At 50.0% G+C, this 14,237-nt stretch overlaps 1 protein-coding gene across 3 annotated transcripts in view; it reads right to left on the reverse strand.

Annotated features, from left to right (window-relative positions):
- The window catches only part of SDK2 (sidekick cell adhesion molecule 2), a 264,077-nt gene that overhangs the window by 60,449 nt on the left and 189,391 nt on the right, over positions 1-14,237 (reverse strand). For all 3 annotated transcript variants that reach the window (XM_060290211.1, XM_030838094.2, XM_030838093.2), the window contains 6 exons: positions 12,216-12,392; positions 11,741-11,877; positions 10,640-10,787; positions 6,729-6,869; positions 4,910-5,091; positions 4,252-4,367 (listed from right to left, as the gene is read on the reverse strand). In XM_060290211.1, the coding sequence (XP_060146194.1) occupies positions 4,252-4,367; positions 4,910-5,091; positions 6,729-6,869; positions 10,640-10,787; positions 11,741-11,877; positions 12,216-12,392 (901 nt within the window). The remainder of the gene's footprint in view (positions 1-4,251; positions 4,368-4,909; positions 5,092-6,728; positions 6,870-10,639; positions 10,788-11,740; positions 11,878-12,215; positions 12,393-14,237) is intronic.

Raw genomic sequence — 14,237 nt, forward strand, 5'->3', positions numbered from 1 at the left:
AAGAGTGGCCCCCGCACGCCACAACTAGAGAAAGCCCTCGCACAGAAACGAAGACCCAACACAGCCAAAAATAAATAAATAAATAAAATTTAAAAAAAAGAATTAAAAAAAAAAGACTCCTGGGGCCACATCAAAAGGACTCACCAACTTGGAAGAGGTGGGTGATGGGTCAATTTGGTATCAATGAGAGTAATAATGGCAGTGGATTGAAACATATCAGACGTATTAAAAATCCTTAAGGACATAATAATACTAACAAAAACAAAACAAAAAGATGCCTCCCTCTGCCCCCATCCAAACTCATCCGTCACCTTAGAAGATGCTATGGAACCAATTCACTATTCTGAAAATTGTTAAGTCATGGAAGAGAACTGAGCATTTACCATGCTTTTCCTAGACGAACTAAACCTTCAGGTAACCAAAAAGTTGTTAACGGAAAAATTCTTTTGGGGGGAAAGTATTTCAACTCATAAATCAAGGAGAAATCATAATATTCAAGTATCCTCATTTTGATGCTTGAATACATTTCATATCCTCAAGTACCCCCTATTGAGATAATAGAGCACACAAGGGTGGTCAACGGTCACCGCATCCTAGTTAGAGAGACACGCAGACTCCGTGACTTCTAATGAAAATGCACAGCACCATCTAGGAAGTAATATTTTGAAAAAAAAAAAATCAAATCTGAACATGATCAAGCCTCTAGTTCTAAATTCCAATTTACTGCAAATATAGTGTTCAGAGGGATATATTAAATGACCCCACAGGGATGCAGTTGCAAATCCAGGCTGTGGAAAACTCTATAGGACAAATGGCTAAGTTTCTTTCTTTTTTTTTTTTTTTTTGCGGTAGGCGGGCCTCTCACTGCTGTGGCCTCTCCCGTTGCAGAGCACAGGCTCTGGACGCGCAGGCTCAGAGGCCGTGGCTCATGGGCCCAGCCGCTCCGCGGCATGTGGGATCTTCCCAGACCGGGGCACGAACCCGTGTCCCCTGCATCGGCAGGCGGACTCTCAACCACTGCGCCACCAGGGAAGCCCTGACTAAGTTTCTTTACTAAATAAATTAAAAGGGAGAGAGAAAGGAGAGAGAATCTGTGGATCAACTGAGACCTAGAAAACTTCAACCAGTTGCAACTGTGTGGCTCTCATTTGGACCCTGAGGCAAATAAACCAACCAGTAAAAGAAATGCCGCGGCAACTGGGGAAATTTGAATGCTGACGGGGTATCTGATGCTATTAAGGGGACTGTTGATTTTTTAAGGCACTATAATGGGAATGTGGTTATTGTGTTTAGGTTTTAAGTAGAGACTTTATCTATAATATTTCTCTGCAGAAATATTTATGGATGAAAGGCTACAATACCTGGGATTTCCTTACAAATATTCTAGGGGAGAAGCAGAGGGCTGGAAAATAGAGGGACCGCATTGGGCCGTGAGTTGGTAACTGTCGAAGCCAGGGTGCGTTATGGTCTGATCAAGGCATCTTAGTCTCCTCACTACTTTTGTAGATGTTTGAAATTGTTCACAATTCAAAGGGGAAAAAACGGTCCCTTCTCACTGGAAGGATGGAAGGGACAGACGCTGCTTTTTTCCCCTCCCTGTGATACTGAAGGCCAAAGGAGCAGGAAACAAAATCCCCACTTGTATCCATTCATACTTAGAAAAAATCAAGTTATAGTTATTTACAATTAAATCATACAACACTTCCTTTTTAATGCAAGACAAAGTGCAGGCTCTGGAGTTCGAAGCCAAGCTTTGCAGTTACTCTGACTTTGAACAAGTCACTGGCCCTCATGCCTCAGTTTCCTCCTCTGTAAAATGGGGTGATGATAACAAGGCTTCCTTCTTAGGGGTCTTGTGCAGCTTGTAGGAGACAAGAATGTGAGGGAAGCCCAGGCATCCTGCCTGGCCTGTAGAAAGTGCCCTGGAAGCGTGAGCTCTTCTTACGCACCAGTTTCTATGCTCAAGCTATCTGGACAATTCATTTCTGCTGACTTTCTTGGAGCAGTTATGGGGTGCTGGGCACAGACTGGACCTGGGAATCAGGTGGGCTTCTGCAGCTTCCTCTGGCTCTGGGTCATTGCCCTAATTGTCCCGGCCACTAAGCTGGTCTCCTTGGCCCTCTGAGAGCCATTTGCCTTAGAAGTTTGCAGCCCAGGTCTCCCCAAAGTGGAAGGAAACTTAGAACTGGCAGCAAGAAGCTAATTCTTCCCAGCTCAGCTCCTCTGCATGACGCAAGCCTCCCTCTTCCCTCCACTGCCTCCCCCCAGAGTCCCAATTAGGAGGTTTCTCCAGCCAGCCGGCATTACCGGGGAGCAGCTACAGCCCTGGTCCAGGAGGGCCCCGCTCGGCTTCGGTGATGCACTTTCCTAGAAGCTAGATGTCTGCGGCTGGGGTGTATCGGGATCTGGACCCTCCCTCCTTTACTTGAAACACCAGCAGAACATTCTCTGGGTGATTTAATCTCAGCCCCTTCCCGTCCAGCCATCCCCCACGTTGCAGCAACAAAGGCTAAGGCTGCTAGTCCTAGAAATGGTCCTTGTTGTCACACACGGGTGGTGTGGGAATCTTCTGGAAGTATCTGCGGTCACCTCGAGGCCAGCAGAGCCCGCGGTTCCCTGCCCTCCACGGCTGGCTTCCTGGTGACATGCCTCTCACATCCGGAGGGAGCGCACTCCCTCCTCCCACCCGCCCCACTCAGCTGAGGCCAAGCTGTAAAACACGGCGTGGACCACACACTCTGTGATCTGCCATCTCCCATTCTCTTAGGGAAGGTCAGCTCCCTGCTCCTCGTGGGGTGAGAGGAGAGACCCAGGAGTGGCTGCCAGAAGGGGATGGTTGAGAAGTCCCGACTTGCAGCACAGTTCCAATTATAGCAAATTTACTACCATCACCGTCACCACCGCTACTAGTAGTTTTGTTATGGCTGAATTGTTTCCCCTCCAATTTTTATGTGGAAGCCCTAACCCCCAGGACCTCAGAATGTGACTGTGTTTGGAGATAGCCTTTAAAGAGGTAATTAAGTTAAAACGAGGTCCTTAGTGTGGGTCCTCATCCAACAGAACTGGTGTCCTTCTAAGAAGCGGAAGTCTGGACACAGACACACAGAAGGAAGACACGTGAGGACACAGAGAAGGCGGCCGTCTACATGCCAAGAAGAGACGCCTCCAAAGGAACCAGCCTTATCAGCACCTTGACCTTGGACTTCCGGCCCCCAGAACTGTGAGGAAATACATTTCTGCTGTTTAAGCCGCCCAGTCTGTGATACTCTGTGAGGGCAGCCTGAGCAACGAATCCATTTCTACTACTATTGCTACCGTTTTCGGAATGCTTCTTAGGTGTCATTCTGCTGAAAAAATTACAAATATTCTCATTGAATCCTCATGCAATCCTAAGGGACAGAAATTATCATCACCTTCGCGTGCAAAGGAGGAAACAGGATGTCTCTTGGCTCTCCAGCAGCCAGAACAGCGCCCATGGTTGGGCTCAGTAAACACTTATTGAAGGAAGGATGCTCAGACAGTTTACAGGACTTGTCCAGGGGCCTGGCCAGAGGCAGAGCCAGGACTTTAATCTAAGCTTTCTGAGTCCTACTCCTGCCCTTAAACACACTGTGTAGGGTCAAGTACAGTCTGAGGACAGATGACCCTGCAGAGTGCCCATTAGCCCATGGCTTGGGGGTAAGAAGCAGGGTCTGGATTTTTCTTTTTTTTTTTTTTTTGCGGTACGCGGGCCTCTCACTGTTGTGGCCTCTCCCGTTGCGGAGCACAGGCTCTGGACGCGCAGGCTCAGCAGCCATGGCTCACGGGCCCAGCCGCTTTGCGGCATGTGGGATCTTCCCGGACCTGGGCACGAACCCGTGTCCCCTGCATCGGCAGGCGGACTCTCAACCACTGCGCCACCAGGGGAGCCCCGTTCTGGATTTTTCTGATGGGGCCGTGGCTGTGCGGGGACCCTGAACCTGAAGCAAACCTGGTTTTGTTCATAAGGCAGGCTCACCGAGACTGACTGCTCCCTGCACTGGCTCACAGACAGGCCAGTGTCCGTACTCCCCGTGGCCTGGACGTGGACCTGGGGAAAGCCCGCATGCCCCTTGCCTTGATCACGTGTCCTCTGCTTGGCTTGAAGCAATGATTCAGAGACAGAGCGGGGACTCCCTCCTCCCCCTTCCTCGCCTTCTCCCTGCCTCTGCGGCCTGCATCCTTCCGAGAATCTCCAGGCTTCCTCTCGGGGCAAGGAGAGGCCTTAAGTACCTTGTAGCCCTGGTTGATGCCGTTGATGAACTGGGGGCTGGGGGCAGTCCAGGTGAAGCGGATGGTCGTGGAGTTGGTGGCTTCTGCATGCACGTTGCCCGGAGGGACCGTGGGCACTGGAGGAGAGCAGAGAGGTAGGGGTGTGTGTGGAGGGGGCACCGTCTGACTGTCCGGCCCGGTTAAGCAGCGAAAACACATGAGGTCTGCGGACCCTGCTTTACACCCCTCCCCCTAGCTCCTCCCTGCTGCTACGGAGACTTCAGATGCCCTCTTTCTGCAGATTAGTTTGGGCTTAATGAAACCGGTCTGGCCCATTTCACAGGGTACCCACAAATAAAAGTGATGGATCTGAAAATGCTCAGGGTGGTTTTTAGGTACGACGCTAAATGTAAGCTGTTTCATGATCCAGTTAATGGGTAACTTTGCAGAAGGCCCCTGTATCCCCGAAGCCTCTGCATTCATCACACCCACCCCAACCTCTTCATCCATCTTTCCCTCCGTCCTCCCACCCTACGGGGTAGCTGGGCACAGCATGTGACAGCCTGGGACTGGATAAAACAGGTGACACGGTTGAGGCAGTCAGGACTGGACAGTCAGGACCCATCAGGCACGGAGAGGGGGAAGTACCAGCTCCTCCACGGCCACTGTCCCCACCCACCTCCCTGCAGTGTCCACTCGGTGACTTTGCTGCTGTAGACACCCAGTCCGGCGCTGTTGTAGGCGGCCACCTCGATCTCGTAGTTGGTCCAGATGATGAGGTCCTCCAGCAGCAGGTTGTTGACATCAGCATCCGTGATGTTCTTAAACTGGTACCCAACAGGCAGCCCGGCCAGGCAGTACCTGAGGGGAGAAAGCCAAGATGCCATGGATTGGAGTCAGCCTGCTGTCCTCGTGCCGAGGAAGCTGTCTGTGATGGTGGAAACCCACATCCATGCTGTCCAACATGGAACCTGCTGGCACTTGTGGTTTTTGGGCACCTGGAACGCGCTTAATGTAACTGAGGAACTACGTCTGTCATTTAATTTACTTTTTTATTAATTTAAATGGCTGCAAGTGACCAGCGGCTGCCCCACGGGATAACGCAAGTCCAGGGGACGTGTCTGGACTCTTCTTTTTGACAGGGGAGGAGGACATTGGTAGGATAGCTAGCCAGGGATGCTGAGAGCTCCTGGGAAGATCTCACGGGTCTAGCTTTGAGGGGTCGCTGATCAGAGAGTGGTCTCCAAAGGTTGGGCTCATTTCCTTTCTCCTTCTAGGAGAAGGGCTCCCTCTCTTGACAGCCATTCACTGAGGTGGAAAGAAAAAAACCTGAGGCTACGTACTCTACCAAGTTCCACCTTCCACTGGAAAAAAGAACGCAGGGTAATAAAGAAATGGGATACGTACAGGCAAATTCTGGAGGATGGATAGCTCATAGGAGAACAACAGTGCACACATACTCTAGCGTCTAACTATTGGGAAATCAGAGGCCCCAACTTATTCTGATGCTTCACAAAACCCCACAGCAGTGGTTCTCAAAGCCTTAGCGTGCATTAAAGACACCCGAAAAGCCTGTTGAAACACAGATTGCTGGGCTTATCCCAAAGGTTCTCATTCCATAGGTGAGGGGTAGGACTTGAGAATTTGCATTCCTATCAAGTTCTCAAGTGATGCTGACGTTGCTGGTCCAGGGACCACACTTTGAGAACCACCACCCTTTAGGATTCACCAAAAAGCCCACGACGAAATTAACCGATAACAGAGCAGCCCAACCAACAGTAACTGCTTCCAAAATTGGGGAATTCCAGTGCTGTGAGTGTACACATTCAGGAAAGAGACGTGTGAAGTTGCCTAGCATCTTGCAACCAGCCAGAGTTCAGAATACTGACACGAGTTCTCAGAAGTTTCAAGTAGCAGGCTAATTTTCTTTTATGAATACCAAATTTTAGTAACAACTTAGTAATACACTTTCAGGTTACCAGTAAAGCACCCATAGTCAAATGTAAAAATAAAAGGCTATATAACTGGGCTCCACTGGGCAGTAGGGACCAAAGACAGGACTTCCACTTTTTAACCAGTTCTTGGCCTAGTAATTCGTCCACTCATTGTCTGTCCTGGGGAAATCTGGCCTGCTAGAATATTCTTGGTTTCCCAGGTGGTTGGTCCCCTGGATAGTAACGTGTCTCCGTGTAGCCCTACTCCTATGTAGCCCTGATGTCTGGCAGACCTGCCATCCATACAGGCTTAAGGAGGCTACATTGGATCTCCTCTCTAACCATTCCTATTGGTTTCCAAGGCTCTCACTGCTGGAAGTTCTTCTAGATGTCTAACTTCAATCCCTCCCACTGTCGTGTAGGCATTTCTTGTTGCCTGGTCCTTGTGGATGAAGAAGGACCTGCCATGAATCTGCTCTGTTTTCCAATCCACTCCCTGACCCTCCCTCATCTCTTTCCTCTTGAGTCTGGGCGGCCCCTCCTTTCCCTGGTGCGGACGCCTACCTGATGATGTAGCCCTTAAGGATGCCATTCTGGTGGCTCTCGGGAGGTGGCTGCCACTGGATCATGATGGACTGGTTGGTCCGGCCGCTGGCGATGACATTCTGTGGAGGGGCCGTGGGGGGCTCCTCAGGAAGGGAGACCCTGGATAGGAAAACACCAAGAATGGGCAGGGCTTTTCACTCCTAGTCTCCACGGTAAATACAGGAGTTTAATGGGATAGGAAGAGGCCCCACCCTGCTCTGTCCCTGGATGACTCTGCACAATTGCTGTGTGCTTTTGGACTAGTCACTTAACTTCTCTGAGCTTGCTTCTTTACCTGTAAAAGCAGTATCATAAAGTCCACCTGCCTGCTTTATGAGTGGTTGAAGCTCGAATGACACAATGTATGTGGAAGTCTTTTTAAAACACTGTAAAGCACCAGATATATGTATTTTCTGTGCAGTTGAGGGACACAGGCCTTGGTTTCCCATTTGTCAAAGAAGCTGCTGTCGGGGTTGATGACGTCATGAGTGTTCAAGTATTTTAGAAGCAGGAGTGTCAAATACTCACCTCCCAGTTACCAGCTGGCGGTGAACTTGAACCACGCTTCCTTTACGCACCAGCTGAGCCCCGGCAGGGGTGAGGCAGGCCGGGTAGGGGTGGCGTGGTGTGTGTGTGAGAGTTTGAGCATCCCCGCACCCCCCGAAGCCCAGTGCTACTGCATTTCTTTCTCTGGCATGGCCAGGGGACACAGCATTCCACTTCTGTATTTTTCACATAACTGACATGCATCCATTAACAACAAAAGTTGATTATTTTTGATGGATGTCTTTCCCGTTTTATGTTTTTGTTTCCTGATGGATAGCTTTTCCAAAACATCCTGCACCCTCCCATGGCTTTGTAAAGCCTAAAGTGAGGGTAATCTAACCTTTTACTTGCTGACTCAGGACGATTCATTAAGAAGATGAATCAGCATTACACAGGGAAGCCCAAAGGACTGGAGAAGTTATAGGATGGTTTCCCTACACTTCGAGGCTTCTTGTTATTGGGATTTCGTAGCTCTGAAGGATTGGGGCTATGTCCATTTTTTTCCCCTGCACCACCTCTCGTGGTCCAAACATGGCCTGGCACATAGTAGGTGCTCAGTAAACAGTGAATGAATAAATTCTCCTATAACTGCTCTCCATGCCAGGCTGTTAGCTGTCACTTCTCCCTCCTGTTAGAGTGTCACAGCCCCTGTGGCATCCCCCTAGTAAAAGCCAGAGGGATTCAAGCTGATTGGAACTGTGGGGAAACCACAATGATTGATTTAACCCAGTGGGCGGGGGGGGGGGGTGTCTGTGTACACACCGAAGAGCATCTTTTAAAGAGCAAAGCGCATTCTTGGCTCCCTTAGCAAGTACTGTTCGCTATTTCTATTTGCTATTATTTCTGGGCTCTCAATTCTGTTCCATTGGTCTATGTGTCTATTTTTTTTTTTTTTGGTTGCATCATGCAACTTGCAGGATCTCAGTTCACCAACCAGGAATTGAACCCGGGCCACAGCAATGAAAGTGCTGAGTCCTAACCACTTGACTACCAGGGAATTCCCTATGTGTCTATTTTTATGAGGAGCATACTGTTTTGGTTTACTATAACTTTATAGTATAGTTGGGAATCAGGAAGTGTGGTGCCTCTGGCTTTGTTCTTTGTTCTCAGGATTGCTTTGGCTATTTGGGGTCTTTTGTGGCTCTATACAAATTTTAGAATCGTTTTTTACTATTTCTGTGAAAAATGCCATTGGAATTGTGATAGGGATTGCATCGAATCAACGGATGGCTTTGGGCGATATGGACGTTTTAACAATATTAACTCTTCTCAGGGGGAAAAGGATAGTCTCTTCAATAAACGATGCTGGGAAAACTGGATAACCATATGCAGAAGAAGGCAATTGGACCTCTATTTTACACCACTCCCGAAAGTGAACTCGAAATGGATTAAAGACAAACTTAAGACCTGAAACTATAAAACTCCTAGAATAAAACATAAGAGAAAAGCTCCTTGATTTTGGTCTTGGCAGTAATTTCCTGGATATGACACCAAAAGGACAAGCAACAGAAGCAAAAATAAATAAAAGTGGGACTATATCAAACTAAAAAGCACCCGCACAGAAAAAGAAACAACGAAATCAAAAGGCGACATAATGGAATGGGAGAAAATATCTGCAAACCGTGTATCTGACAAGGGGTTAATATCCAAAATATATCAAGAACTCATACAACTCAACAGCAAAAAACGAAATAATCTGATCAAAAAATGGGCAAATGAGCTGCATAGACATTTTTCCAAAAAAGACATAAAAATGGCCAACAGGTCAATGAAAAGGTGCTCAACGTCACTAACCATCAGGGAAATGCAAACCAAAACCACAGTGAGATATTACCTTACGCCCATCAGAATGGCTATTATCAAAAAGACAACAAATAGGGCTTCCCTGGTGGCGCAGTGGTTGAGAGTCCGCCTGCCGATGCGGGGGACGCGGGTTCGTGCCCCGGTCCGGGAAGATCCCACATGCTGCGGAGCGGCTGGGCCCGTGAGCCATGGCCGCTGAGCCTGCACGTCCGGAGCCTGTGCTCCGCAACGGGAGAGGCCACGGCAGTGAGAGGCCCGCATACCGCAAAACAAAAACAAAAACAAAAAAGGCAACAAACGACAGTGTTGGTGGGGATGTGGATAAAAGGGACCCCTCGTGCACTGTTGGTGGGAGTAAAAACTGGTACAGGGAGGGACGATGGGAAACAATATGGAGCTTCCCCCCCAAATTGATAACAGAACTACCACGTGATCCAGCTACCCCACTTCTGGGTATATATTCACCCCAAAGAAATGAAGACAGGATCTCGAAGACATATCTGCACCCCCCTGTTTACGGCAGCATTATTCACAATAGCCAAGATATGGAAACATCCTAAGTGTCCGTCAACAAATAAATGGATAAAGAAGATGTAACATAGCTATACAGTGAAAGATTTTCCAGCCGTGAGACAGAAAGAAATTCTGCCATTTGCAAAAACATGGATGGACCAGCAGGGTGTTATGCTAAGTGAAATAAGTCAGGCAGAGAAAGACAGATACTGTAGCTCTCACTTATACGTGCAATCTAAGGGAGCTGAACTCAGAGAAATAGAGGAGGTGGGGGGCTGGGGAAGATGTTAGTCGAAAGGCATAAATTTCCAGTTATAAGAATAACAAGTTCTGGTGATGGAATACACAGCATGGTGATTATAGCTAAGAATTCTGTATTATATACTTGAAGGTTACTAAGAAAGTTGATCTCACATGTTCTCACCACAAAAAGAAACGGTAATTATGTGACAGGATGGAGGTGTCAGCTAACACCACGGGGGTAATCATTTTGCCATAGAGGAGTGTGTCAAATCAACGCATTGTACACCTTAAACTTACAGAATGTTACAAGTCAACGATATCTCAATACATCTGGAAAAAATAAAAATACACATAAAACAATAAAGAGCAAAGCACACAGCTTTGGGGCATGGGATTGGCGTCACTATCATTCTGACCTGATGTCTTTTTTCTCACTAGAGGAGGCTGCCTGTTCTATGGGGGTCTAGGCGGCTAGAACGCGCCTCCTACACAAGTGGGTGTTAAAACACGTGAACTGCTGTTTTTATTAAACTTTCATCATTTTAAGAAAAGCTTTGTTGGAGGCTTCGTGGGGTCTGGCACCACGCAAGGCACTGCGTACAGAGCTCCGTGTAGACCCTAGACGTCTTTGGAAATTCACGTGCGTTTAACAATGATGGCAACCCATGGGGATGTACAGCAGAATGCGGTTAAGTCTTGGAACTTGCATGGCGCACAGTGAGAGGGACAACTCAGCTGGGTTAGTGAGTTGAGCCCCTGACAGACACCCACCCGGCTCCCCTCACCTCTCTGTGTCTTTGCTGAACTGTCCTTTCCCCACGTCGTTGACGGCACAAAGACGGAACTGGTAGGAACGTGCGGGAACCAAGCCCTTGACCATCACCGAGGTGGCCTCGGGGTCCACGCTGGCCAGGAGCACCGTCCAGGGGGCATCTACAGGGACAGAGGGTGGAGGCTGAGGTAGGCATCTTGGGGGTGCACGCTTCTTCCCCCTCCATTCCCGGCAGGGGTCCAGCCTCGTTTGGGCTGGCAGGGTAGTACCTCCCCAGCTTGGTCCAGTAGAGGCTGGTCACGTCATTTTTCTGGGTCCCCCTTAGACCACATGTCCCAGGGGGTTGGGGGGTCCTGGGGAGGGAGCAAGGGCTCATGGGAACTGAGAGGCATTTGTCTTTTCTATCTTTTTTGTTTTTTCTCAAATTGATGAGCTCTAGCAAACTGTATTTGAAACACCACTCAAATGATGCCTGCTAATTTTGGAGTTCATGGCTTGGGGATGGAGGATAAAGATTAAAAAAAACAAAACAAAACTAATGGCCAGGGACTTCCCTGATGGTGCAGTGGTTAAGAATCCACCTGCCAATGCAGGGGACACGGGTTCGAGCCCTGGTCCGGGAAGATCCCACATGCCGTGGAGCAACTAAGCCCGTGGCCACAACTACTGAGCCTCCACTCCAGAGCCCGAGAGCCGCAACTACTGAAGCCCGCGCGCCTAGAGCCCGTGCTCTGCAACAGGAGAAGCCACTGCAATGAGAAGCCCGTACACCGCAACGAAGAGTAGCCCCCGCTTGCCGCAACTAGAGAAAGCCCGCGCGCAGCAACGAACACCCAATGCAGCCAAAAAAATATATATAAATAAATAAATTAATAATGATAAAAAAAAACCCAACAGAAAACAAACAAAAAACTAATGGCCAGTGTCCTAGAGGCTTCTGGGTGGCAGGTCCCAGTCCAGCCTGTGCGTCATCTCGTTCAATTGTCACACGACGGCAGGATGCCGTGGCTCATTTTACAGATGAGGGAGCTGGGCCGTCCAGAGGGTTGGCTCAAAGGCACGGAAGTGGGGTCGCCCTGGCTGTGGTCGGCGGAGGGGGTGGGAGCAGCCTTACTGTTCTCCGACATCTCCAGGACGTAGTGGATCAGCGGGCTGTTGCCGTCGAAGGGCTTGGCCCACGTCAGGTTGACGGCCCTTCTCTCCGCGGCGCTGAGAGTCGCCACTGGGTGCTCAGGGGCATGAGGCAGCTGCCTGGAGGAGACAGGTGTGGCGGGGCCCCCCCGTGAGGTCTAGAATCAGGTGACACCCAGGACTCAGTCTGAGCTCCCATGATATCTGGGGCTCGGCCCCCGAACCCAGCCTTTGGGGCCATCTAGCTGGAGACTCTGTGCACTGGCTTTGGAGCCCACCTGGCCAAAGCCATAACCCAGACTCCCCGCCCTTGACAGGGGCCGAACTGAGCTGGCGAAGGCCTGGAGGATGCTGGGGTGAGGTGGGCGGGCTCAGGTCACACCTGGCCTGGTGGCCTGCCTAGACGCAGCCTTCCCTTTGCTGCCTGCACCCCTTTACCCCCCGGAGCCTGCCCTCACCTCACACGCAGGTGGGCACTGCGAGAGTCGTTGCCTCCGGCTGAGAGCACCCGGCAGGTGTAGGTGCCGATGTCCCCGGACCACGTCTGCGAGATGTGCAGGGAGCCGTTTCTGTCCAGACGGATGCGGGGGTTGCCCTCCACGCTCAGTGTGGCCCCATCCTTCTCCCAGACGTACCTGAGAGTAAGAAGGACCGCTATGTAAAGAGAGGCAGGGAAGGCAGGGTGGGGGTGCTGCTGGGGTGGGCACAGCCCAGGGCTGGTCTGGAGCAGGGAGCTCCAAAGGTGGGCAGGGGGCAAGCCCCCAGCCACAGCGGGGGCACCTACAGCCCATCACGCCTGCGGGTGGGGCCCTTGGTCCAAGAGCGTGACCACATCATTATCCACCGTTCACACCTTCAGTTCAGGTTCAGGTCACAGCCTGGTCGCTTTTGGCCGGAAGCCATCACCAAGCGGTGCAGAGTGGACAAAAGGTATCTTCCAAAGAGGTTAAAAGATTAGGGCTGGAGAAAGAATGAACGTCTCCACGTAGACTACACGTGGGGATTAGTTTTATGACGGGAATCATCAGATCAATGCATCACTGTGACAAATTAACTTTGGCATCTAGACAAATCACTTTAGCTTTGGTCAGTCAGTACAAAGGGGGACTTGAGAAACTACACACGTGCCCGTGCCTGACAATGAGCAGTACCTGCTCTGGATCTGCCCTGGAGGAGACACAATCATTGTCATGAAACACACAGGGTGCCAGCTCCCGGGAGGATGCTGGGCTGCTTCCCCCAGGGAAGGGCAACCAGGGCAGGAATGCGGTCGGGCTGGGATGCTTTCCTAATAACCCATCAGTCGCTCAATGAAGGGACAGGGTGATGGGGCTGAGTCACAAGGCCCTAGAGCTCTCTGGGTTTAGGGAGTGTGAGATGGCTGGGGAGAATGAGCCTGTAATATATATATATATATTTTTGCGGTACGCGGGCCTCTCACTGCTGTGGCCTCTCCCGTTGCGGAGCACAGGCTCCGGACGCGCAGGCTCAGCAGCCATGGCTCACGGGCCCAGCCGCTCCGCGGCACGTGGGATCTTCCCGGACCGGGGCACGAACCCGCGTCCCCTGCCTCGGCAGGCGGACTCTCAACCACTGCGCCACCGGGGAAGCCCTAAATAATATTTTATAGTCCTCAGGAGATCAAAGATGTGCAAAAATATTTAGTTATAAGGACATTCAGAATGATATTTCTTAACATGAGCAAACATTCAGAAACCATCCACACACCCAGCATTAGGGAACTGGTAACAAATTCTGTGGCATCCACACAGTGGAGGACTGAACAGTCATATAACTGACAGAGGAAGAGATTCACAACAGGTTCGTAAGGGAAAAACCAGAGTAAAACACTGTTTCTAGTTTTTTCAAATGACACCCAAATACTACTCTCTCTAGTGAAAGGAAACAGATCAATCTCCTTTTCTGCTTCCTCTCTCTCCATCCCTCCCCATGGTCTTTGGTTTACCTGCATTTTCTATATTGTCCTCCCAAAACGGATACCTATTAGCTGTACGATAAGAAAAAACAGTAACAGTACTGATGAATATTAACAAGGTGGCCTGTTCGGATTCAGTCTAGATCTGGGTTCAGATCCAAACAGAAGCAATTCTGGAGGCCTTTCATGCTGCCACCTACACCTGCCCAGCCTGCGTCCCCCGGAGCCCAGCTTTATTCTGAGGATGTGTAACCAGGATTAAGTGGCTACCACTTTAGTCTGCTTTGGTTGTTCAAATCCTTTCCAGTCTGTCTACTCAGGGAACCCCTGGTATGTTTCCTGCCGCCAGAACAGGGATTTTTAATTCTGGCTACACATCAGAATCACTTCGGGGACTTCTAAAAAAATACTTAAGTCTGGGGCCCACCCCACCCCTAAGACTCACCTCAAGGAGGTGGAGGGCTGCCGGGAAGCTCCCCTCCCCCAAGGTGATGGAAACCAGGCGTGCGTGGGAGATGTCGGGGTGGCCTTGGCCACAGATTTT

The sequence above is a fragment of the Globicephala melas genome, chromosome 20 (genome assembly GCF_963455315.2).
Source record: "Globicephala melas chromosome 20, mGloMel1.2, whole genome shotgun sequence".
Taxonomy (NCBI): Eukaryota; Metazoa; Chordata; class Mammalia; order Artiodactyla; family Delphinidae; genus Globicephala; species Globicephala melas.